This window comes from Anomalospiza imberbis, chromosome 3, assembly GCF_031753505.1.
Source record: "Anomalospiza imberbis isolate Cuckoo-Finch-1a 21T00152 chromosome 3, ASM3175350v1, whole genome shotgun sequence".
NCBI lineage: Eukaryota > Metazoa > Chordata > Aves > Passeriformes > Viduidae > Anomalospiza > Anomalospiza imberbis.
Window position 1 is genome coordinate 64,542,758 of NC_089683.1, and position 27,072 is coordinate 64,569,829.

General features: G+C 40.0%; 1 protein-coding gene across 1 annotated transcript; it reads left to right on the top strand.

The window, feature by feature from the left end:
* Nucleotides 1-5,284: 5,284 nt before the first annotated feature.
* On the top strand, nucleotides 5,285-25,156 carry IFNGR1 (interferon gamma receptor 1). Its single transcript, XM_068184861.1, has 7 exons — nucleotides 5,285-5,410; nucleotides 11,968-12,082; nucleotides 12,502-12,674; nucleotides 14,072-14,220; nucleotides 14,913-15,084; nucleotides 16,123-16,238; nucleotides 22,255-25,156. The coding sequence occupies exons 1-7, from the start codon at nucleotides 5,323-5,325 to the stop codon at nucleotides 22,744-22,746; spliced, it is 1,305 nt and encodes a 434-aa protein (XP_068040962.1). The 5' UTR covers nucleotides 5,285-5,322; the 3' UTR covers nucleotides 22,747-25,156.
* Nucleotides 25,157-27,072: the final 1,916 nt, after the last annotated feature.

Sequence of the window (27,072 nt, forward strand, 5' to 3'; positions counted from 1 at the left end):
TACCCAGTTGGAGAGGATTCAGCACAGTTGCTGAGTTGGCTCTGTTTGTTTATTCCTTGTTTTGTGAATTTGTAACGACCCATCCTTAGGAGTTCTGCCAAATGTCCCTGTGGACTGTAAATTCTGTATTTCTTGTCTCCACTCAGCTGTACATCCTTCTTCCCAAGCTTTGTTAACCTCCACCTAGGACTGAGATCACTGAAACACGTCAAGCCCTAAACTTTAACGACACAATTCTACCAACAAGCAATTTACCTTTCAAAAATGCAGACACCGCTCCATTTCCCAACATGTGCATGATGTTTAACTCCTTGTCTTTATATAGCTCTCCTCCCAAAACCACCACAAGTTTTATGCTGTTCTTCAGCAAAACCAAAAATAACTGTAGAAAAGTTTAGAAAAGTTTTTTTTCTCAGGAAAAAATCAGGAGGACAAAATCACACAAACTACTAACTGCTTGCGTAGCTGCCTGTTTGTTGAGTAGCAATTATGTTCTACTTATGTTCTACAGTACGCTATATAAGTTTGTTACAGATCAGTCTCAGGCACAATTCCACAATCTAAACCATTCTTGACATTTTTCTTTTTAACAAATAATTTCTTAATTGATGCAATGAGATATGCATCCCTTTGTTGATCTTACTACGTCAGAATTGTGCCAGTCTGTGTGCAGCTCTGCAGGGTATTTTGTTTCACTATGCTTACAAATGAAACTACATGTCCAGTAGAAATTAGAAAGACTTCTTATTAAATCAAATGCTTTTTTTTTTTATTTTACCAGGTTTTATTTATCTTTTGGCATTATTTCAAAGTATTTTCAGAAGAACTTTTTTCTTTTATGGGGATGTTGTTTGCTTTTTGTCTAAAAAGGAAAGGTTTGGAGGCTATCAATAATATACTTTACAAGAAAAAGAAGCTCTGAAATACAATACTCTTAGCAGCTAATATTTATATACATTCTTCAGTTCACTAGTAATCCAGATAGATTGCCAGAACCCTTTTTACTGCTATAGCAGTGAAATATTCTTTAATTTTTTCACAATTATTTATAATATAAACAAACTTTATTACACCTAGCTAAATTTTTATTCCCATTAATCTTAGTCTGAAGCTGTTCCAAGGTCTAATCTCATGAAAATTAGAAATGTTCTTGTAATTTTCAGCCTTAATTCAGGCAGGAACATTTTGTATTTCATGATTATGTTTAAACTTTATCTTTTGGTTTAAAAACAGTGAACATTTTTGCAGAGACAAGATGTTTCCATTTCAGCCTTTTCTTTTACCAGACTAGACAAGAGAAGCACTTTTAGCCTCTCCTCAGAATACCCACTTTCAACTGTTGATCAGAATAGTTCCTTTCAGCCCCTTTTCCTGACTGCAACATCCTTTTGGGACAGACATGGGCAGTCCAGTGCACTGCTGCAGAAAATATCTGCTTCCTCAAGTGCTGGAGTTGCTGTTTCCCTTTCTACTGGATCCAACACATTTATAATTTATTAGCCTGCTGCTAATAAATAAACATAATCTGATAACATTTTTCACAGTCTATTAATTATCACACAGTTCAGTTGTGGCAAGTCTCCCAACACAATAAATCTTTGGATAGAATAAAGACCAGGTGTCTCTTCTGGCTTCAGCTGAAGTGACAGTTTCCTGACCCACCACTAATTTATCAAATATCCTTTTGTTATTTTTAAACAACAGAAGCATAAGCCAAACAAATTATATCTAATAAATGGCCAAGGTAACAAAAAACCGTTGATAAATTTGGAAAGGTAGGTGTCTCTGTAAGTCTTTGCCATCTGAGTTTTCTCCAAGACTCTCTCTTATGTTCCTGGAAAAGCCCAACAGCGTCCTGCTCAGGAATAATCCCTTTCCCTGTGGGATCCTGAACTGATCCCTACTCCATGTCAACTTCACCCAAGGGTAACAGCTTAACATTGTGCTCAAATGAGCAACTGAAGACCCTTATTTTCCTCTTCCTATTCAACTGCAGGACACCTATTGCAATGGCTGCTTAATTCTCTTTGGGCATTTGTGAAAAAGAATGAAAGCTTGGCTGGTATCAGTACACACACTGGCACTTTCATATATTGCTTCATCTATTTGACTTCACCTTCTTCCTCTGCTATGCATTCCAATTACTGTTTATTCGGCCTTCTCCCTTTCCAGATAATAGAACTTGCTTCAGCAAACACATATTCACACAACAAAATTTTCCATGAACAGCAGAATTAATGAAGTCTGCTTTCCTAGGGATTTATGTTGCTGATTCCCAAGTTCCATGCTCACACTATGCGCTCCACAATACCTTCACTATGCAAAACCAGCACTTTAAATGGTCAGCGTGAGTCACATACCTGCTGCTTGGCTAATCACTCTACAGCCATTGTACAGTCAGTCAGATATCAAGATCTTGTCGTTGTTGCCAAGGAGAATGTATTGCATTCTTTTGTCTGACTGGAAAATATTTTTTAAAATACTTTAAAATTAAAATAAAGGGGGCTCCAATGGAGTTCTCTGTTTCCTGAAACTGTTAATTTAGAAAAAATGGGTAGCCAAGGAAGACAAAATTGGGCATGCATTTGAAATGACTGCTGGAGAGTTAGGAATGATGCTCCTGGAAGATTAAATGTGTATTTTTACTGTAAGTGCACATGAGAAGATTACTAAACTTCCCAACAGATTAATGGGATGTATAAAAGTGAAATTGTCATAAATGATCTCTTTTAAATTTTATTTCTTTTGGGGCTGTGTATGTATTTGATTGGTTTTCCCTTTGGAAGGTGAGGACAGCTAGTGCTTTTAATCACTGGGGGAAGTTCTGGTTAGACATAACTTCTCTGTGTCTGTGATATCTCTTTATGATAGCATTTAAAGAAAATGTGGTGCTATGCCTCTGATATTGAATAAAAGCAGCAGGCATTTCAGTATAAGAGAGATGAAAATCCTGTCCCTACTTCTTCAAGGATGGCAAAACCACATGGAGTGCTACTGGACGTGCATGTGAAGGCACAGTAACCCTGTGACACAACTAAGTGCTAGCTAAGAAAACAAATAAACAAGCATGCAAAAGGCTGTGGAAAGTTGTCCCACGATATGTGAACTTGTTTATCTTGTCAGGACCTTTTCTGGCAGAAAGGCACATGATGAGCACTTGGGCTGAGTGTGTGAAGAGCAAAAGAGGAAGTTACAAGACAGTTTACATATTAGCCTTTTTTTTTTTTTTTTTGAATGTATAACACTTCAAGACAAGAATAAATTTGAGCAAGTTGGCAATGTTTTGGTGGTGATAGACTACACTGACGGCACAGTAAGAACACCGCCTGCCAGGAGCTGTGTACATGGTTCTGGTGGCACAGGCAGACGGTACACCGGGAACAGCTTTCGTAAGTGGAATTATATTTACTTTCTCCATGCAGAGCTGGCTTAATTTTTATTCATTCATTTCCCCTTTCCTGTTTTTTCAAGTCTCTGAAAGATTTTCATGAAACACCCACAATCTTATCAAGCTCTGTTTATGTGACAGCTACCTTAGGCACACTGTCATTCTTTGACACAACTGTCAGAACACCTGAACTCTATTGAGGGCTGGTGATGCCTTGTTCTTACTTAATTTTGTGTAAAATATCATTTCAATCACAAAATCGTGTAGGCTGGAAAAAACTGTTACTATCACCAAATCCAGCTGTTATTGAAACATTGCTAAGTCCACCACAAAACCCTGTCTCTAAGTGTAACATATGTGCTTCTTTTATCCAGGAACAGTGACTCAACCACTTCCCTGGGAAGCCATGTTCTAATGTTTGGCAACTGCACTGATGTAGAAATTTTTTTCTAATATCTGATCCAAACTTCCTCTGTCACAATGTGAGGCCGTTTTCTTCTCGCCCTGTCATTATGTGCCAGAAAATACTATGCAAGAATGACACCATTCAGGCAGTTAAAATCCACGTGCCAGTGAGTGCTCAATACTTCAGTCAAGGCAGTTAAGTGCTTGTTGGTTGCAAAAAGCTTACTGCTGCACTGCATTAAGCACAGAGGTCAGCCTATGAGGCTCGTTAGCTACACAAAGTCAGTGTAGTTTCACAATTCATTTTCTTCAGCCTTAGCACAGCTGGGACGAGATCTTAGCTCTGTACCCCACACTGATCCTACACTCCACAGCACCACTTCATCACCTCTGGGAACACCTGATTTCTAGGCTGTTAACAGTGAGGTGCTTTCTTCAGCATCCATTGCTAACTTGTAACCTCCTCTCTCCTTGCTACTCATTCCTTACCACACAGCAAATTGTGCCGTCTCCTGAGTTTTGCCTGTGTGGATAGCAGATGGCAAGAAAATCAATTTCTCCACACCTTTCCCTAGGGAGTGAACTAATGCTCGGGACAGGAAATACAGGTTAGGGAGCAGCTGAACTGTTTCAAAGAGAGGTATGGGAAAGGGAAAGCGTAATGGCTCTGGCAAGTGGCTCTGTTTCCTCCTTCTTGTCTCTTTGAAAGCCTGAGAAGACGTGTGGATGTTAAGGATCCATCAAGGTGCCTCCATTTTAAGTCTGGAAAAAGCATTATTTGCAAAATCACTGATGAGAGCTTATATAGCTGTTACATCCTCACCACAGCTGCGGAAGCATGTAGCAGAAGAGGGTTCTTCTGTGTCCTTCCACTCATCTGGCCCAGGGTGGCCTTGACTTTGAAAGGTTAAGGTGCAGAATTACCTGGCATTGGGACACGGGAACAGTAAGGTGGCAAAAACTACAGTCTTCATCCTGCTCTGCAAACTTCAATTTTCTGAAGTGCATATACATTTAGGCTGTTTCCAAGAAAAATAAAGCCTCCCAGCATAAATTAGGATTCCTCTACGTGTATGAGTTCAGTATGCTGTTTCTGAAACACTCCACAGGATGAACACTTAGTGTTTTTTAAGAAATGGGGAGCGAGCACAAGTCACAACGTGACGAGCTGGACGGTGCTTTCCAAGCGGCTGGGGCTGACATGTATGGCCCAGCACCAGCACGCAAAACACAGCACTGACAAAGCCAGCGCGGGCATCGCGGAGCAAACCCGTCCCCTCCCTGCTGGGGCCGCCGCCAACCCACCGTTCCGCAGCTTCCCTCCTCCCCTTCCCGCGGCGCCCCTCGGGCGCTGCCCGCCCGTGACCCCCGGGGCCGCCGCCCGCCCCCGCACTATCATTGCCGGGCATCCCGCCCCTTCCTGCCCGGCGCAGGCGCCGCAGCGGGGCTGGGCGGAGAGCGGCCGTGGGACCGGGAGCGCCGCGGGGCTCTGTGTGCGGGGCGGTTTCCGCTCGGTCCCCGTCGGTGCCATGTGGGTGCTGCTGTCCCTCCTGGCTGTCGCGGCGCTGCTGGCGCCCCGCCGGAGCGCGGCTTCCCAGGAGGAGCAGCCGCCCGCAGGTAACGGGCGGGGCGGGGCGAGGCGGGAGGATGGGGCGGCCCGGGCAGGCCGACCGACTGATGGCAGCACGGGTCACCCGACGGCCGGCGGCACCGCCACCGGCACCGGCCGTGCCGCGCCCTGTCCCGGAACCCTCCGTGACCGAGCCGGTGGGGCCGCCGGCCCCGCGTCGCTGCCGCCGCCCGCTGCGGGCGTAGGGAGCCATCGGGGCAGTGCGAGCGGCCGGGCGGCGGCGGGAGGAGCCCCCGCTCCCCGGGGCTGTGCCGCGCTGCCCCGCCGAGGGGCCCGGCGAGCTCTCTCGGGTCCGGAGGCCGTCTGCTGGCGCGCCGGCGGCGCGCTGGTGACATCAGCCTTGTTTCGGGTGTGCGCGATTTTTGGCACGCATAGCAGGAGCGGCGTGTGCGTCGGACAGGCCTGCTCCGCTGTGCTTTATGACTTCATATGTCTAAAGAAGTAGAGAAACTGGGAATTTCGGTGCGAAAATGGGGAGCACGGGACTGGGTGAGTGTAAAGAAGGTATCGGGATCACGGCCTGGAACACGCACATTTTGGCCAAGCACTCCTGGGGAGGAGTGGCTTGCCAACGGAGAACAGCGTTGTGTCTCTGTTTGCACGGCAAGCAAACTACGAAAGAAATAGTCAGGCTTACTAGTTTCATTTTAAATTGGAAAAGTTCATTAAGAACAGAGGTTGCTGTGTAATAGTCAAAAGGGCATATGCATTTAATTCTTATTGAGACTAGTGAGAGCTGGCTGTGTGCCCAGGCTCCTTGGATTCTTCAAATGGAGATTTCTTGGAGTTCAGATCCATGTCTAGGTGAAGTGACTGAACTTCATTGCCCCTGGACATGGGCCACACCATGCTTTGGAAGTCTGCTTAGCTTTGCCTGATATGGACTAGTGGTGCTAAAAACGGCAGGCTGCCTAGAAGCAGAAAGCTCACTTTTCTGTGTGCGGGTGCAGCAAACCCTCAGCTCAAAGGAGCAGAATGTATTTTTGAGTTAAGTTTTGAAAACTCCAGCAGTATTTTGTTGGTGACTTGCATTCAGCTTGGTCACAGCTGCTATAGGTAAACCCTTTCTTTTTAGTGAACAAAAGCATCATGAAGGGAATTCTAATTGGCAATTCTGTGTATTAGTTGAATGAAAATGCTGGTTTTATATGTAATGATGAATAACATGTCCTTGCTTTGTTATACTATTGATGCAAACAGATGTGCTGACCTACAGGGGAAGAATTAAGGTAGAAAGGGAAGTCTGAACCATGTTTATGATGCTGTCACGTATAGAATAGCAGAATGGGTCAGGTTGGAAGTGACCACAGTGGGTCACCTGGTCCAGTCTTTTCTTGCTTAATCATGGTCATCCTAGAGCACATGGCACAGGATTGCATCCAGATAGTTCTTGAATATTTCCAGTGAGGGAGACTCCACAGCCTTTCTGGGCAATCTATTCCAGTGCTTGGTCACTCACATAATAAATAAGTTCTTCCTCATAGTCAGGTGGAGCTTTCTGTATGTTAGTTTCTGCCCTTTGCTTCTTGTTCTGTTGCTTGGCACCGGTGAGAAACTGTCTTCTTGGCACTACTCCCTCAGGTACTTGTAGATGTTGGTGAGGTCCCCTCTCGGTCATCTCCTCATGAAACTGAACAGGCCCAGCTCCCTCAGCCTTTCCTCATAACGGAGATGCCCCAATTCCTTGATCAGTTTTGTAGCTCTGCTGGACCCGCTCCATGAACTTCACGTCTCTCTTGTACTGAGGAGCCCAGAATTTCCATGGTAACAGTTGTATGACTGTTTTTTCCCCTTAAATCTTATAGGGCTTTCAATGTGCCAGTAGTATAATACATATATCAAGGCTGAGTGTGTAATGAGGAAGTGTTCAGTCATCTTCACCTTCCATTGTAGGACACCGTTTCCTTAGAAAAGGAATGAAGCCAGACAACCCAGCAGCAGTTGGAACACCTCCTGCATTTCCTGCAGCTGAGTGCCTAATGTGCCTGCATTGACAGGCCTCCTCCACAGTGGAGCTGGGCACTTGCTGATGGGAGCTCTCAGTCTTTATTTTAGTATTGTGGAAGACAAGGTCTGTGGTCAAGGTGAAGAAGATTTAGAGGCTGTGGTAGCGGTGCAGGTGCTTACTGCACATTGTCAGCCACATTTCCAAGGATGTGTGTAGTTCATTTAGGCAGCTGACTTCCTGTTGTATGTGGTAATCATGGCGGCCTTGAGTTGTCGTTTATGATTCAGATTACTGACATTCATAGCAATTTACTGTCAAGCTGCAAACAAAAACAAATTAGATGGTAGAAAGTGCTGTATTTAGATATCATCAATTGCAACACTTCTCAGCTATAACAAAAGGGATGAACACTCATAAAATAGATAAAACAATATTTAGCTTGTATTATTGCATCCATTTTTTAAGTGTCCACCATGTGCAACTTGCTGTGGTTTTTCTCAAGATGGTGATCTCAGTCTACCTCTCCTCTTAGTACAGCTTACAACCTTGTGGAGATTTTTATAATAAACAACGATTATAAAAACTCCATAGAACAATGTCAAACCTCTGAGCCCTAAGAAAATAACATTCTGTTGTAAATAGCAGCTGTAAAAATGCTCTATCTACTCTGTATAATATTTATTCATGATACTTGGGAAATAATTTAAATTCAGTCCAGTAAATATTTAAAATTTTACACCAATCATGGTACAATATTTAAATTTTACACCAATCATGGTACACATTTAATTTGTAAACTAATTCCTTTGTGAATTTGAGGTCTTTCGAGAACTTATGGTAGAACCTTCTGCTTAAATTGCTGTTACTCTCATTAATTTAGGCTTGTTTTCAGTAACTTTTTTAAGGAAGTACCATTCAGGTATGGGAGTGGCATTACAAGAGAAATGTATGTCCTGGGTTTCTTCTGGAAGAATAAATGAAAGTTGGCCAAGGCAAGCACATGCAAGCATTTTCACATGCACCTCATGGCTGCCGCCTCTTAAAAGAAAGCCAGTAATCTCTCAGGTACAAAATTTCTTCATCACCTTGCTCCTTGGTGCTTCCCAGTCTGCCAAGCTCCCAGCCAAGCACAGCCAACAGGCAGCTCCCCTCCAGCAGTCTGATAGGAGCAGGACCTGTTTAGTGCCTGGCCAGAAGTGCACAGAGAGGGGCCACGCTAACCTGGGTGTGCTGCCTTGAAGGGGAACGTGGCAGAAGGCAGAACCACTGCTCTGACAGACATTCTCCATTCTTCCCCACGGCATGTGCTTGGTGCTCCTGCAGCCTGTGGTGAGCAGTGACCTCTTCCTGCTCGGTTTTGGTCCTGTGGTGCTGGGCAGTGCTCCTAACTTTTGTCTAGCCCCCAGATGGCTGAACTCTGCTTTTAGTGCAGGCCAGTTTTGTTTGATTTAGCACAGATTGAAGTGAGGATATAAGTAATTAGGAGGACCGTTTTGTCAAGGTTTAACCAAACCCCATGCAGCTGCTTGTTCACTCCATTATCAGCAGGACTGGGGAGAGAATCAGAAGGGTAAAAGCTGGAGAACTCATGGATTGAGATAAAGACAGTTTAATAGGGAAAGCAAAAGCTGTGCATATAAGCAGAGCAAAGCAGGGAATTAATTCAGTGCTTCCCATGGGCAGGCAGGTGTTCAGCCATCTCCAGGAGAGCAGGGCCCCATCATGGGTAGACAAACACCATCACTCCAAATGTCCCACACTTCCTCCTTCTTCCCCCCACTTTTTGTACTGGGTGTGATGCAGCACAGAAAACAGCAATACCATGGCCACTTGCCAGCCCATGTGTATTGCCATGGCTGTTACCAGAATGTTCCCAGGCACACTACTGTGAGTGAAAGCAAAGAGCACTGGGCTCGAATATACAGTCAGGAAAGTGAGCCTCAGGGCAAGCCACAGTAGCTAAACAGCACTAACAGTTGTAAATTTAGTGTGGTACATCCCAGTCAAGTCTGTTGTTATCTCAAACCCTTTGAATCCCAAGTAGGGCGCAAAAAAAAATTTAAGGAAATATAGCCTTCAGCGATAGACTAAATTCTTTTTATGTTTTCTTTTCATCCTTAGCATAGACTTGCTGCTTTCTGAGTCCATCTTTCAGAGTATGGGTTGCCTTATTGCCACCTTTTTTTCTGTTTGGGTTTTTTTTTCAGTGCATATGGCTGCAGAATACTGCAGAAGCATTCAAAGGTAGTGCAAATTTATCTGACCTTTTTTCCATTTTCTTCATGGGTAGCAAAAGGTACAGAGAGTGACTTTTTTGTATTTGTGAAGTCATCAGAACTGCTACCCTTTCTGGGTGCAGTTTAAATGGATTTGTGAGCTCAGGTCCCCCTATGGGCCACTCGCTTACGTAAGACTTGGATTCAGTGATCCTTGTGGGTCCCTTCAAACTCAGAATATTCTGTGAATCTGTGAGCTGAAGCAACTGTAGGTAGAGTACAGCGTTGGCACAAGGAAGGTACACTTCTCCCAGTCAGGGGCCCAGAAGGGACCAACTGGTTACTGTTGCAGCTGTCTGTCTTTAAATGATGAGTTAACCATGACTCTACGGCAAAGTTCAAACTGTTGTCCCTCTTGGCCTGTTAAAGTGGCTTATAAGTGTCTTCCTATGATGTGTCACTTGGGGAGTATAAGGATTTGTTTGTTTTTAATGGAAATCTAAAAAAGGAACAAATTTTCAAAATACATTTTTACTTGTTATTTTTTCAGTTTGTCTTTTCAAGGCTTCAGTTTGTGCTTTTCAGTCTGTATTTCAGTGCCTAAATGATGTTTAAAAGTGACATATGACTTGAATGAACTTCTGCTGCTTTTTGGGCCGCTGTTGTCTCAGATAGCTGTATCATAAACTGCATTGTGGATTCATCAGGCCCTGTTCTATTATGTGCATTATTGCACTTCAGCTGAATTCTGCTTGTGTAAGACACATCCCTCTGTGTATACAACAATGCTAGAATGAGGGAAGGAAGTTCAGTCTTGCACAAGATCAGGCTTTGAAAGCTGTCTCATTTTTATATCTTGGAAATGTCCAGTTCATTGAATTCATTTTTGCTTTAGGCAGTGCATTGCTGGTTACTAATCAGCAGGGACCTCCCCAAGCCTTAGGCAGATGATGGAGGAGTCCTACTGTAACAATTGCTACCTCCTTCAGTGCTCTGGGTCAACCCCTTATGTTAAGCAGGTTATTTTGTGTAATAGTACACAAAAATTAAATTTTTTGAGGCTAGATACACTGTGGCTTAAAAGTGCATATTTGAAGTAATGTTTATGTGCTTTCACCTGTCTGTGTGCTTGATGCCTCTTCTGTCAACTTGTCACCTTTTTTTTTCTTGTGGTTGTGAATTTGATGATTATGTTCCTTTTCTTCCAATAGCTGAAATACCACTCATGTATGTATTAAAACAAACCACAGTACTGCTTGCAGAATGACCTATATTACATCAAACCTTTGTGGTTGTCAATAGCATATCTCAGCCTCTACGTATCACTTTCAGTAATGTGTTATATTTGTGGTCTTATTCTCAGGATGTGAAAATTGTTTACTTTCCCTAAATATATCACAGAGTGAAGTTATAGTACGTGCTTTGTGAACAAGAGCAAGTCTGAGTTCACTCAGCATTTTGTAAAAGCCACATTGAGAATACTAGGGGTGCCAAACCAGACATTGAGAAGCTGTTGTAACAGTTAAATTCAGTTAAGTGACCGTAATTTCTCGTCTCTTCCTGAGTGTCATGTGGCAGTCTTTAACAGTTACAGGATCCTGTATTATTCCTTCCCCTGCAGTTGGTCCCTTGGTATCCCTCTTGGGATTGCTGCTTGAAACAGATACTTGCTGCACAAGGAAGACTGTCAGTGTAACTCATTATTTTTGGATTGCTTTACTACATTACCTCTGACATTGTTTGCTAAGTGTACTTCAAATGTGTTCCTTCAAAAGGAACTACATTATAGCTTCAATGTTCAAATTCCTTACAGATGTTTGTAGTTTATTTTGGTCATCGCAGCTTACTGAAGATACTGCTGGAGTGGTAGAAGTATGACTGTTAGAAATTCATAGGGAATCCAGGCTTACCCTAGGAGACCTGTTGCATTCTGGCCTTGATACTGCAGCTCTGGTACCATCTCCCAGCCCATCCACTCCATTTCAATTTCTGAACAGCAAGAGAAATCTACAGGAACTGGACTAATCTCCTCTAACTTGAGTAAAGTCTTACAACCTGTCTTGCTGTTATATCTGTAAAAGACCAACACAGGTATAATCATCACCTGATACAGGCTGTCTGATGGACTTGCTTTCAGTGGGCATGGGTTATCTGACGTTGCAAAGCGGACAAAAGCTGTCTCTGCAGGACAGGTGAGTAATAGATCAGCTTACAGGGCTCATAGATATTTGTACTGGTGACAGACTAGGTCATTTAGGGGATGTATTGGTGATTTTTATGTTTAGCAGGTTGCCTTTTGCAAATAATTTAGAAGTACATTTGGCCAATCTTGTGTTTGCAAGGGCTGTTTATCAAAGTGCAATTGTTCTCTTCATTCTAGTGCCTTCACCAACGGGGATTGTAGTAACATCTGAAAATTTCAAAACAGTTTTGCATTGGCAGTACCCACCTATGTCTGAAATTCCTCATTTTATTGTGGAAATCAAGCCTTACAAGTAAGTTCTTACTATTTTATTATTTCCTATACCGGATATTCTCTAGAAGCACATAAAAGTAGTCAGTCCATGGTAAATTCTCTTGTTTCTATGCAGTGAAGTCACATAGGGTGAAGGTTGCTCAAGTGTAAATTAAGGCAAAATTTGTCAAGTGATAGAATGGTTGAGGTTGGCGGGGATCTCTGGAGGTCATCTGGTCCAAACCCCTTGCTTGAGCAGGTCATCCATGATTATGTCCAATTGACTTTTGAATATCCCAAGAGGAAGAGACTCCACACTGGGCAATCTGAGAGATTGCCACTGGGCAATCTGTGCCCTCACAGGTCCTGGACACCCTCACAGTTTTTTGTTACAGGCAGTGTATTATACAGAATTGTGCAGTTGAAATTGTATTAATTATTACTTGATCTGTTTTGCAGTTTAGGTCACTATAAGAATGTCTCAACCTGTGTGAACACTTCAGCTCATTTTTGTGATCTCTCAAAGGAAATATGTGACCCTTATTCATCTCATTGGCTTCAAGTTAAAGCTGTTGTTGGGTCACAACAGTCTGAATATGTTGAGGCAAATGAGTTTATTTTGCAAAGGCATGGTAAGTTGTATCTAAACTAAACCTTGTAATTTTTTCCAAGCATTTAGAGAGTTAGTAATTATTCCTTTTGCTCTGTTACTGCATTGCATTTGGGAATACCTTAAAGCCAGGAGTCCAGGATGAGATGAATCATGATGATGCTTAGTAGGAACTTCATGGTGCTCGCTAGCTCTTACTCTTTGGTGTCTGAGTATTTGTTTCAAAATGTCCAAAGGCAAGAAGGTGATGCTGATGGTGCACTCTGAATTCTTCCCATGTTCCAGACACCAGTTTAGGGTAGGAAACTGTTACCAGACAACATGGACCTTTAGGCATCTCTGAAGTAGCAATGTATTGCTTGACACTAGAATGCCATATACTGATAGCTTCAGGTACCTAGGGAATACTAAAAGCTGGATAAATACTGGATAACTAAGTTACTAGTTCTTCATGTAAATCCTTTAGGCTGGTTTGGAAAAAATCAGACTTTAACATCAGTACTGTAAAAGTAAATTTTGTGTCTACAGTCCAGTGTGGCAGGCCCTGGCATTGCATGTGCAGTGCAAAGGAAATGCACCAGAGTCAGAAAAGACTGAGAGACTTCTTACCGTGCTTGCTCCATTCCAAACATCCAAAACAGCTTTCAGGGAGAAGCTGGCCCATGAGATTCTGTCTGAATTCTGTCTATTCCCTGAATTGCTGGAGCCGAAGGAGTGGAGTCCCTCTTTGCTTTCTGCTATGACTCTGTTCCCACTCAGCAGTCCTATTACTTGCAATACTGGCTGGTTTCTATAGTTTGACAAAAGGAACACGTCATGGTGCTAATGTCAGTGTGACAGTTTCCAGAAAATTGGTAGCCATATATGGAGAAAAGAGACAAAATCCTTTTCCCATTGAACAAGAAACTTATATTCAGTCAGACCATTAGACACGAAAAATTCACATAGGCCATTGCCATGGGAAATCCAGAGTTTCCAAATGGTGCTCGTGGTGGGATTTGTTTAGCTTTTAATATAGCCTTTGTTTCAGTGCAGTATTGTTTTTAACTGAGGTGATTTATGGTGGGATCTAGTTAGCAGGATCTTGTGTTTGGTTCATGTATATGTTTAATTGCTGTTAGCTTTTTCTGTTGTCAGCTGAATTTTTATGGCCTGACTCATGTAGGGAAGTTAAATTGCTTATTAGTGAAATTCATAATGGACAATCTGCTTCCATTTTAGAAGCTGATTAGTTAATGTATCCAAATGCCTCCATTACTTCTAAGCAACAGAGAGGTCTTACCACACCTATGCAATATTCACAGCATGGAAATAAAGATGTAATTCTTCTCAAATCTCTGAATTTTGGAAAGCTAACAATAAATGCTGCATTTTATGTTAAAAGCTTTGGCCTAATAGCAATGGTGCAATATGTTGCAGGAAAAATAGGACCACCAAAACTGAATATCTCAAGACATGGTGATAAAATCATGGTTGATATTTACCATCCTGTATTCCCTCTTTCTTGTATTGAAGACATTTATTCAAATCTTGCATACTTGGTGACTGTTCGGGATAGTGAAAATAAGGTAGGTTCCAAAAATAAAATTCAAAATTGAAACCACTTTTTTACCTTAAATGCCTGTACAAGGGATTTATGCCTATGACGCATGGAGCTAACAGGTACCAAGAAAACAGTTGAACACCTAAAATGTTGAGTGCTTTACAATGAGATATGTGAATGAAAGGTCTGTATTTTAGTTGTCCAAATGAGTGCTTGCAACAAAAATTAGATTATTACATTAACTGTACATGAGATAAGTGTTACTCAATCACATGCTGCTGTTTCTTCATACATGGTAAAACACTGATAACTTAACTTGTGCCCCTCTCACTTGTCTAAAGAGACATTTCATTTAAGAAAATTGCCTTTCAAGGTATTTATACAAGGTTATTTAGCAGTCATGGGGGGTGAAGGTGGGGAAAATTACAACAAGTGTGTTTACTTATATTAGCTTTTCATATGCATCCAGGTGCAAGTTTTATAAATGTGAATCTCTACTATGTACAGCAAAAAATTTTAGGTGGAAAATACCATGCTCTGATCAAATATAGCATCTTAAGGTAGCCAGTAAGCTGATGGTCACTCAGCCTTTGCAAGGCATATGAGTGATGTAGGAAGCACATCTAGTAGTGTTGTAACATTTTTTGAAGTAGTGGAAGGTACTGTAACATTGTTCTAGTGAGTCAAATGATATAACTTGTCTTCCATTTTTTTCAGACTGAAGAGCTCTATGAGGACAACTGTACAATGCATAAGTGTAGCCTCAAAATCCCAGTTCTTACTGAAAGTTCCACTTACTGTGTTTCAGCAAAAGGAATTTTTGATTCTCTGATGGTTGGCACTCCATCAGAGGAAAGTTGCACTCCTGCTCCTCTCAGGCAGACTTCGAGTAAGAGGATTCAAATGCTATATTAAAAAAAAAACTGAATCTGAAGACAGATCTGATCTAGCAAGTATTTGATGCTTGGGGTGCCCTTGGGAGAATAGAAAAAGTAGGGAAAGCTTAGTCAATCTTTTCCAAATGCACTTTGACAGTTCTGACCATTACAAATCATGTATTATTTTTAAGTGACACTGAATTTTTTTGGGGTGTTTTTCCTGTGTTGGTATTACAAAACATATTTCTATTGCACATAAACACTGGTGTAATTAAAAAAATCACAAATGGATCATTCATTGACCTATGTGGTTTTCATAGGCATTGTCTGTTCTAGCAACTGGCCTTTTGCTCAGTCTCATCACTGAGGGTAATATGTATAGACTTTTAACTGGAAGCAACTATAAACTTATGGTCACTAAATTAAACTAGTACTGTCTTTTTCTTAATTAAAGAGAACAAAAGGCAAATAGTGACCCAAATTTTTAACTCTGAACCTCTTACACACACTGTGGTTGTACTTCATCATAGCTTGTAATTTCAGCAAAGAGATAAAATATATAGAAGCAGTCCTCTTGAATGCACAGGAGCAGCTGGATGAGGGAGGGCATTAAGGAGAGTCAGACTAATGGAGTCCTGCTGTAATTGTTAACAATTCTGTGTTTTGGAAGATACCATATTTTACTTTTATTGTACATAAACTCTGTGTAGTTATGTCAGTTAATATGCTATCACATAGAAGTTGTACAAATCTCATTATCCCCATCTGTCATCTTTAAGGAACAAAAAATTAGTTGGAAAATTCCTTTATTTCTATAAAAGTGTGACTATGTTTATATAAACTGAAAAGCTTCTGCCATTCTAGTTTTTATTTACTCCATAAATGTCTTATGGATTAAGTTTTCCTGAGTGAAAAAAGGTAGTAGATTGACAAATTCACACATTACAGCTAAGCATTCTGAGCTATTACAATTTTTAAAGATATTCTAAATGATACAGCAGTGGCTTGTTTTTCCAAAATTCCTAGTAGATTTTGCTTTAACTTCTTAGGTGCACATGGTATCATCATTCTGTGTGTTGTTATTGGGATCTTGACGGTAATACTGACAGTATATTGTGGCTGCAAGAAACTAAGGAAAAACAACATACAGCTGCCTAAGTCTTTGGTAAGTTCTGTAACTACTGTATGTTTATGCCAATCTCTTGGGTTTGTTTGGTTGGGTATTTATTACTTTTTTACCATCGTCTCATAGATATTTAGGATTTATACCAGTCTAATATTCTGATAGCATTTGCAACCAGATGCTTCTTAGTTTTTTAGGACTAGACTTCAGTCTCTAACTGAAGTAGCAGTAGTTGGTCTAGTTTGTGAACTTGGTTCTTAAAATCTGTGTGTGCATACCTAGCACTGTTCACTCTAGCAGCAGAGACACAAAACTACAGAATCACTGATGTGAGAAGATACTTTTAGAGGTCATCTACCCAAAGCCTTTTGCTCGAGTGCAAGAGCAGGTTAGCCATGAGCATATCCAGATGGCTTTTGAATACCTGCAAGGAAGAAGACTCCACAGCTACTGTGGACAATCTATTCCAATGTTACACCACCCTCACAGTTTTTCTTACCTTCAGAAAAAAATCTGTGTGTTTCAGTTTGTGCCCAATTCCTTTTGTCCTGTCACAGGAGCTGTGAGATTCCTTCATTAAATGGTAGTCTTGGCAATTCTGCTAATTACTACAATATTCTTAGTAATGTGCAGAGTAAGGGGAGGGAGTAATAGTTCTGTAGGAAGAGGGAAGGAGGACATGCAGAAATCTGTTCTCACACAGAGCAGTCACAGGGAAGAGAAGTCAACAGCTGCTCTATCTTTAAAACTTCCTGTAGCCATCCTTAGGAAACAAAGTGGATGTTCCTTAAAGAGCAGCAGCACTCCTTGGTTTCATGTCAGGCCAGAGTGGAGTATCTAAGAACTACTGTTGTAATATTCTCCTGGTATCATGATAGTCACAACAAATGAACTACCACAACTTCAAAGAGCTGCCAACTGAGGCAGTAGTAAAAAGGAATCAGAGCAAGGGTATCTTCTCAGTGGATGGAGGAAGTCTCATTTATAGAGAGAGTAGACAACAGTCTTTGATTCCATGCTCTTCAGTTTCAAAACCCTTTAAAATGGCCTCTCCATAGTCAATGCCCAAGATTCCTCTGGAATCTATGTTTTTTAGAATAGACTATCAGGAGGTGAGATTGCTCCAACTAAATGAAGATATCCAAGCCAGAGGTGGTCCCTTTGTAGTAAAGCAGTGATCTAGTCCATGCACATCTGGTCAGACAAAATGCTTTCTAAAATTCCTGTTTCTTTCCATGGACTGTGATGGAGCCAGGGGACTAGTTTGGAGGTAGCCATTCACACTGTAGGCTTTAAAAAATCAGATGAAAGAAACCTCTCTGATATCCTCAGCTAGGCCCCAATATCAAAGCGGACGCTGGAGACTTTTTGTTATGTTCACACCAGTGTGTACTTGTCTGAATATGTAACTTTGTGTCTTATGTACACACAACAGTAATTTCTGTGAAGACCAGTCATTGTATGTGTGCCCATATTCTCATTTTACTGGGCTAGATGTTACTTTTTGGTTCCTAGGTTCCAGTACCACAGTATGGTTCACATCCTACATCATATTTTATTTCTAAGGAGCTGAATAAAGCCTGTAACTATTTATAAATATTGTTAGCTAGGTGGTCAGACACTGAGACAAGCTCTCCTGGGAAGTGGTCACTTCCTAAGTCCTATTCAAGAAGCATTTGGCCCATACTCTGAGATGTGTGGTTTAACTCCTAAGCTGTCCTGGATGGAGCCAGGAAGTAGACACTGATTCTTTTTGGTCCCTTCCAAATCAGGGTATTTTGTATTTCTGTCCATTTCCAGTGAAGTCTCTAATGACAAATATAAGTTGTAGAGCCCATAGAGGTAGTTCTAGTACAGGTAATGTGAATACTGTGGGAATGTAAAAGGAGCAATTAATAGCTTAAGCATAATTATTTTATGGTTAATCATTTAAAGTAATGAACAAACAGTTTAATTAATATGAATGATACATTTGATTATATGACATTATCTCTATAGACTTAATGGCACTTGGAGCCTGTCACTGACCTTTGAATACTAGGCATTTCTTTCTGTACAGGTTATGATCATTGTGCCTTAGCTGAGATTGTCTGAAAATAAAACATCTAGGGAGTTTTTCCATCTGTTAAAAGGCTGGGCAAGATTTCCTACCTTAGGACTGCTAATTTTCTGTGATCTCCTTCCTGGCACCTCTAAGTAGATGCTAAAACATCATTTGAGTGACCTCCAGCACTTGGAATTTCCCAGCAGAAGGGAAAATAAGAAAGAGTACCCATTAAGCAGCTACCTTTGCCAGTCTTACATACTCAGAACGGAAAAAAAAATCCATTGCTAATTAGAGCTCCAGAGCTTTTATACTGTCTTTTCTATGCTATTTGTGACTCGCAGGAATTACATATCCGTCATGTCTTAGTCCTACTTCCACAGTGCAGCTGTCTTTTGATATAGGCAATGAATGATTGTCTTCATCAGAAAACATGTTTGTTTAAATGTCTAAGCATCATTATAAACAATAGGATCCTACCAGGAACATGCATATGTGAAACGGGACAGATTCCTTTACAAGATGTCATGTTAGTCCTCTGCCTGGATCAAAGGAATCTGTTCCAGCAGTTCAGGAGTTGAAACTCCTTTTCATTTATCTCACAAAAAGTATTGCAGGAAGCTGTCTTCTCTTTCTACCCATTGTCTTCAGTCATTGCAATTTGTCCTGTGGCTATTCCTGTACTAGATTTTTGTTCTAAGATTTGTGATAAGGGCTTACCCACTTTTAAAGGAACCTGACCATAATTTTCTGATGTGCTGTGGGCATCTCTCTCTCTTTGCTTTAACTTCCCTGTCTTCTTCTTCAGTGTCTTTTATCTCTGAATGGTGGAAAATATTTTTGGGAGTAGAAAACATTTACTCTCAAGAGAAAAGTGAAAGTTGAGTCTTACTTAAGCCCACTTTTCTGTTTTCTGCTGGTGCTTTTTCTGGTTCTGACAGGAACAACAAGGCTGTGCTCTTTGTAGAACACTTAAGGATATTCAGAAAACACTTGGGAATTTTCTTTGCAGCTCTGGTTTTTCTTGGTTATACAACATATATTTTTGATGTGGAGAAATTAATTGTTCCTGTAAATATTGATTGACACTTGCCACAAATAATTGTCATATTACAAGAGAGAAGCTGCTTCATTGCTTTTGTGAAAACTTTTTTTTTTCCCTGTGAGCATCTCTAGGGGGCAGTCACATAGTCTTCTCTTTATAAATTTACATAGCATTCATGTTTTGTGGAACCATGCAAAGACCACAAAGATTTTTGCCATCATCCTAATAAGATTTGAAATGGGGTTTCAAATGGAGTCTCAAACTCTCCTTCATGAAATGTACACCTGAAAATTACTTGGAATTCATAGGTGGACACATCATTAGAAAAGGAAGTTAAGAAGGAATTGGTAATTACTTTAACTGTTATGGATTCCTTGGGATATGTTATTTATCTGTGCCCTTGAGCCTCACTTTCAGCAGGTTGTCTCACTAGTCTGTTGAGACAGTGAAAGACCTGAAAGCTCAGGTGCTCTTATTGAAGACAGGAAGTTATGTGAGTACCTGCACATGCCAGGAAATATTGCTGATAACCACCACTGCCTGTCAGTTTGCTAGGTAATGTGAATAAAAGAAAAATATTAACTTACCTATAGTAAATACTTCAAATAGCAACCGTGTCTTAATTACCCTTGTTACTTAAGATCTTTTGAATGTTACTGTAATAAGCATTCAGTTACTGTAATAAACTGATTCTTATCTTTCAAGCTAGAAACAACTGCATAAGTTGCTGAATTGTCTTTTAGTCATGACTCAGTGACTTCTAAAAAACCTTTGATACCGGGAAATGCACAGGAGTTTTTTCTTCTGATCACTTCCTTCTTTTATGAATGGGAATAGGAGTGTCTTTGCACCATCTTGCCCTGGTCAGAAACTTGTCAAGAGAAAAATGGGTTTCCTTTTTTTGAGAAGTCTTGGATGTAGTTGCACAGAGAATATGCATTTTATCCCCAAAGTCTCAAAGTATTGTCAGCGCTCACTGTGAAATGCTTGACCTGTGTAGAATGCAAGGTGATCCCTTAACAGATTTTAGGACTTCTTAATGATTTTTTAGAGCTGAAACAAGACAGAAACAAGACAGTTCTTGTTTTTAGGACAGAAACAAGAACTCACTGGGTTTTGTTTTTTACTTTAAGTTTAGCGTGTACTAGTATGGGGAGAGATGGAAAGCTGAAAATGCAGCTTTTGACCATGGTTTCTGTAATACTTTGTTGTAATTCACATTCCTCAAGTATTCCACCTTACACAAAGAATTACCTTCTCTTGTCACTTGCTTTGTGATTACTGGAGTCAGATGTTTGCTAACCCCCATCCCAAAAAACTATAGGTGCTGATCCCTTCAAGATCAGTGTTGTATAGCATAGATACCTAATATTTTGGATATATATCCAATATACCTGTATAAAGAGATTCTCAAAAAGTACATTAATCCTTTAAGGTGTTCTTAACATATTGATTGCAACTAACTTTTAAGCATTTCCATGAATTCTCATGAAAATGACTCTGAATATTCTTTATGTAGTATTCTGTTTCCAGAACAGAAAATGAAGATCCAGAGACACTGATGGTTGAGTGGCAGCTAGTTGTAGTGTGTTAAGAGCCACCTGAATGCACTCTTCAGTGTCAGACCTTGATTCCCTTGGGGATTGCCTCACCTTAGTGATGTTCACACAGCTGTTTGTAAAACTAACTTAGGTGACCAGTAACTGCTCTTCAGGGAGTGTTTGCTTGACTTGTGGTGGTGTTGTTTGGCTGGTTGGTTTTCCTAAATTGTAATGCTTTTATGGATCCAGCCTTAGCCACAGAGTAGCATCAACAGGTATTAGGGCTACAGAGGGGTAAGAGAATCAGACTGAAGTGAGAGATGAAAGCAGTTTCTAATGAAGTTAGCACACTCTGAAGGTATGAATGTGCAGCTACAGTCTCACAACCTTTTAATCAGAGAAGACTCAAAAAGCAGAGTCAGATTGGATAATCTGGTTTTGATGGCCCTCTCAGTTCTTACATTAGTACAGACTGGGAGGTTATTTGTGTCTATTTGTAATTTTTCTTAATGTTATTTTACTTCATTTTTCCTTCTCTTGTATACATCTCTTTCTTCCAAATTTGTCTCTATATGAATTTTCAGGCAGTTTATTTTTTTACAAAGTATCTGAAAAAACAGTGATTGTGTGTTTTATTAAGAAATTCATGGATCTATAATACTTGATACTGTGTGATACACAAACATAGTGAATTACAAAATTTGTGAAAGAACACTATTAACTCTTTCTCCCTAGGTGTTCTATTATCTTTAGGGAACACCATCAAATAGCTGAAAATTTACCCTACTTTGTTTTTCATTTGTATGTACTCTTGAAAAGACATAAAAAAAAAAAAGTCTAAAGAATCTAAGCAGCCTGAAGGCATATTGTAATTGTTTAAAACAAGCTGGGGCCTGGCCATTGAAAGAATTCATATTATCAACCTGTGGAGGGATTTCAAAGTGAAACATGGAAGTTTGCAGCCTTGAGGGACTGCTTAGTGGCTCTGTGAAGTAAGTTGAGAGACTTCAGCATAGTTACTGGGTGTGTTGTTCACTTCCCTCCTGGTTGAGACAGATACCAGAAATTATCACAGGCACTGTAAGTTACACTCATTAGCTATAGAGTATGAAAGGTTTCCCCAGATGAAGAGTATTATGTTGTCTTCTTTTGCTGTTTTCCTCTACATTGGAAACTTCACAATATAGTGGGTGACATGAAATGGATTTGATTCTTGCAAATGCTTGCCCAAAGAAAGCATTTTTGAGATCTTGCATACAAGTGTTACTGGAACGGTTAAACTTACGGACATAGGCCAGTGTCTGTGCCTGATTTTAATTTTGCAGTTTTGTTTTGGAATTGGTTAAAATGATGTTAAATTTGTTATTATCAACTTGCATATTTTTCCAACTTTTAAACTCAAAGTTGTTTGTTTTTTTCCCATTTAAGGTCAATGTGATGAGAAACCTGAACACAGGCACCTTAATGGGACCAAGATCAGAGGGAAAGTATATATCTGTAACATCAGGCCTCTTGGATTTGCCAGTGAATGGTGAAGTAACCTTGCTGGAGATAGAGCCAAAAGAACAAACTGTTAGTCCTGTGAATTCCTGCGACGGAGAATCTTCTGTCCCTTCTCCAGAGGCACCAGCCAAAGTAGAGGATGTGCCTATTCAGGAAAGCACAGAGGAGGTCTCTGTTGATGCTGATGAACAAAATTACAATGTAAAAGAGAGTTACTTCATTTCTAACAGTAGCCAAATGGATACATGCAGTAAGTCTTCAGAGTCAGAGATTTCTACTGCAGAAACACAGCCAACAGTCACTCCAAGCAGCTGCTTCAATTTTTCTGGCTATGACAAGCCTCACGTTCCATTAGATATGTTGATGATAGATGTTGGTGAAGAGCAGCCTGTGAATGCTTACAGGCCAACTGAGTAGCCAAGATAACTGGAGTGCTTAACCACAACTGAGAAAGAACAGCATTACTGAAGGTTATGGAAAGTCTAGGTTAAATTGTGAACATCTGCAAGTTGTACTTGTTCTGATCAGTAAACAATTGAAAATAGTACCTGAAAATGGCATAAAAAGTGTGGGGAAAATTCATAATAACCACTTTTTAAAATGCTTTTATATATGATACAACTCATTATTTCCTAATTGAAATAGTGCTGTGTTTTTTAACAATACTCTATAGAAAACATACCACTGACTATAAAACAGCAGCTGTACCATTATTCACTTCTGCTTCAAATCTTGTTCAAAATTAGTTAAATTAACCAAATGCTTAAGAAATCCTTCACTAGATTAGACATGTGCAAGAAATGTTTGAGAGTTTTTACCATTATTGGAGGTATCTTTTTCTTTTGAGGAGTATTTTTATATTAAATTAAATGCTCTTATTTCTTTTAAATAAGATTATGCCTATAAGCTCTTCCTGTATATCTTAAGAATTTGATTCCATGTCAAAGTAAGAAGTAATGGCCATAAACAACACAAGAAGTTCACCTCCACATGAGGAAGAACTTCTTTGCATTGAGGGTAGGTGGCAGAACACTGGAAAGGGCTGCCCAAGGAGATCATGGTGTTTCCCTCTCTGAAGACATTCAAAACCCACCTGAACTCATTCCTGTGTCACCTGCTCTAGGTGACCCTGCCTTGCCAGGAGGTTGGACTGGATGACTTCCAGAGATTCCTTCCAACCCTAACAATCCTGTGAAAGTACCAGTTATTTGTAGTCTTTGCTGTTAACTTCAGTACAGCAGCACCCATTTGGATCACCTAGTCGTGTGAGTAACCATGTCACATTCTGGCAGAATATGTTAGTTAGCAAGCTGACTGATCATCACTGAAAAAAAAAAAAAGACTAATGGGTGGTTGCATAAATTCTTTAGAAGATGTCCTCAAAATTCAAAAGCCTGGTTTCTTCTGGGACACATTTATCCTAATTTTTAGAACAATATGTTCTCTAAATAGAAATTATTATATTTTCTTCCAAGCAGGTTTTCTAGCAGGATGATAATCACTGCCATTTCACCTGTTTTAATAACATAACTCAGGAACTACATAAAATCACCCTCTAAAAATATGTCTCAAGACAATAGAAAATAGTGTGATTAAGTTGTACTTCATAAGTTTTATTGTCATCTGACAGCCTTCTGAATTTTGTATCATAGAGTTGTAGTTTTGAAAACTGAGTAATAAGAATTTTACATTTTTATATATTTTTTCATATTGAAATCCATGCCATCCATTTATTTCCCTTTAATCAAGATTTGATAGGTATTTTCTATTTGTAGAAAATGTTTATAGCAATTATTAATGAAGTTTAGTTCAGAAAAAAAAGAACAATTTACGGGTACAAGTTGGTCCATTCACACAAAATTGTGGGTTTGTTTTAAAAGACATTTCTATAGGATTATCAGAATTGTTAGCCTGTTACAGCAGGTGGTTTTGAAGGAAAACCAGTGTCATAGTACTTCTGCCCTTGCATTTCTCAGTGACGTGAGTATTCTTAAGGTGAAGTTAGTTTATACAGCAGTTTCGGGAGTGCTTCCATTCTTGTATATATCAGATATTGACCACAATGGTACAAAAGATTTAAAGACAATAGCTATTTTGCCCATCACTACTCACAGGAAGGTAACAGATGGGTTACCAGGGTTTTGATGATTTTAGGAAAAGCCAAATCAAGCAGGTGAATTTTGTAGTTACAATGTCATGGAAAGCCCAGTTAGTAATTGTTAGCTGGCTGTGATTTGTTTCTGCATTATATTCAAACATAGTAAGACCCCCTAGCAACTTTTTCAATTACATGTTCTGGGCTGAGTTCCTAGAAGGCAGTGCTTAGTGACTTACTGCTGAGGATGCACTAGTGTGTAGGTCTTCCCATGGCAGAGGTGCAGAAAACAACACTCTTGGTGTTACAAGAAGGCTTTTTGAAAATCAGCATTAGTTGCACTTGAAACTTCCACTAAACTGACTTTCCAGGTAGTGATGTGGTTCATCACTGAAGCTCCTAGCAGGCTGTCTACAGAGTAGATGAGCGGCTGTGTCTTGTGCAGAAATTGGAGTTGATGTAATTTCTTTCTGAGTTTGGAGGTTTGTTGATGAATATGAATTGCAATAAATTCCTCAGGAATTTATAAATGTCAGAGAAGTGTTTAAGTTAAGCTTAGTTCTGAAGGGATAAAGAGAACATTAGAAACTGTAAAGTTAGTCTTGTTTTTTGGGAAGAAGTTTCTGACCAGACAATTTGCTGAGTATTTTGTTTGCAACTGCTCAGAGTATTTAACCTTGCACTTGGTTGCTTGTTTTCCTTCTGTCAGTTTTGTCAAAAAAAGAAATAAAATGTTGATGTTGTCTAGGAATGTCAGGAATTAGCTGTGGCAGTTGGTGGATTTGATGTATCTGCCACAAAACCAAGATTCTGTCAGAAGCATGTATTTTTTTTTTTTAAATTAGATTTACATTCTTAGCAGGGTATCAGGAAACCCTGGTGCTGTTAGAACCAAGACTTAGCATCTTAGATTTGTGTGAGCTAAGTTCTGGAAGATTTTACTTTGCTGACACAGTGGAAGAGGAATGCAGATAGACACATTTTAAAACCAAGTTGACTGTCTCAGGTTCTTTTCTCTTACCCCTGCAATACAACTACATTTTACATTCTTCTGAAGCTTTCAAATCCCATGGAGTCAAATGTGAGTATAAGGATATCTTTAAGAACAGTGATGTTAAGATCAATAAGAAATGACACAAAAATATATCATAACATGGGAAAAATTTGTCATGGCAGCTAGTCACTTTTATTGGAAAGATGGTGTTATTTTAGTAGCTGAAAATCAAGAACAGTGGTATGAGTGCTTTGTACTATATCACATATATATACAACAGAATTGCTCTTGAAATAAAACAAGGTTAAATGTACTTTTTAATCAAAATTTCTGAACTGTAAATGCAGAAGCCAATGAACTAGCACCATCCCTGCAGACTGTCTTCTGTGTGCTGCATACTTACCTAGTGGCACAGGGATTGTTTAGATGTCTAAATTGCTCAGGCCAGCTTACAGCTTTTATAGTTGTGAAACAAGGAAGTTTAAGGGTGCACAAAGCACAGGATTCTTTTACTAGCTGTGACTAGCTGAAAATGTGAGGCCACAGGGAGACAGGATGTGTTTCTGGGTCACTAATCTCTGTTACCACCAGTCCTGTTTTTAGCAGTTGCCAGCAGTGGTATTGAAAGCCTAAGAGTAGGACAAGTCATGGTGGTAATCTCAGTTTGGATACGGTCCAGCAGCTTGCAGTGTGAGGATTTCTTGGGATGGGAAAGGAAATGCCTTTCCAGCTACAGCTAGTTAGCCTGCTTTTGCAGTTCTGCAGTACCACATATCTGAGCAATGTGGTTGGCAACCTGTCAGGTAGTATTTATACATTTTCACCTAATTGAGTTAGTTTAATTGATTAATATTCTTGTGATGAAGTAGTTTGCTTGAGCTTCTGAATATTCATACAAAGCACCTTGATCCAGAATATGGAAGTGCCTAACATTTATACATTGAAAATAATTTAATATTCATGCCTTTTATAGGCCTATCAGCTATCCAGTGTGACACACAAGATTTTGCCACTTCAAACCTTTTTGGCTGATTTTACTCTTGTCCTGGCTGCTTAGCAGTCCGCCTTTCCTCTGGCTTCAAGATGATTTGGGTGATGAGATAAGACTCCAAAAACATTATATCCTGTGAAAGAGAACTTTACTTTGGCCTCATACCTGCCAACATTTCTAAGAACTTCTTTGGTTCTTGTTCTTGAGTGGACATTGTAATTTCTATTATTAGATCTGCAGTTAACAGTGAAGTATTGGGGCAGTACCTAGTGCTGGCACAAAAACATAAAATCTGGTTTTGTGTGGTTTTCCACATAAGTCAATAATATAGTTTTAAAAAAATTGTCAAATCTACTGATATGTGTGGAAACAAGACAGTTGCCTGGAACAGACTCACTTTTTTTTTTTTTATATCCTTCATAGAAGATTGTAGAAAAAGAAACTTCCACGAGAAAACCTGTTTTTCTCAGGGTTAGGAGTAACCAGTTGCTCTGAAGTCATTCAATGTAAACAGTTGAGTATTAATAAGTAAGAGATGTTGTACTTGGCTCAAATTAATAGTTTCAGCATGTCTTAAAAAAAACAAAAACCCAAAAATCAAAAACACACAACCAAAATGACAAACCAAACACAAAACACCTTTTATCTCAGGGAAAGGTGACC

What these genes read in the sequence shown, in the direction of transcription:
- IFNGR1 (XM_068184861.1), top strand. Translation starts at nt 5,323, where the DNA reads ATGTGGGTGCTGCTGTCCCTCCTGGCTGTCGCGGCGCTGCTGGCGCCC. An exon ending in GTGGAAATCAAGCCTTACAA is followed by an intron (nt 12,083 to 12,501) that starts GTAAGTTCTTAC and finishes TCTGTTTTGCAG; the next exon opens with TTTAGGTCACTATAAGAATG. An exon ending in GTTTATTTTGCAAAGGCATG is followed by an intron (nt 12,675 to 14,071) that starts GTAAGTTGTATC and finishes AATATGTTGCAG; the next exon opens with GAAAAATAGGACCACCAAAA.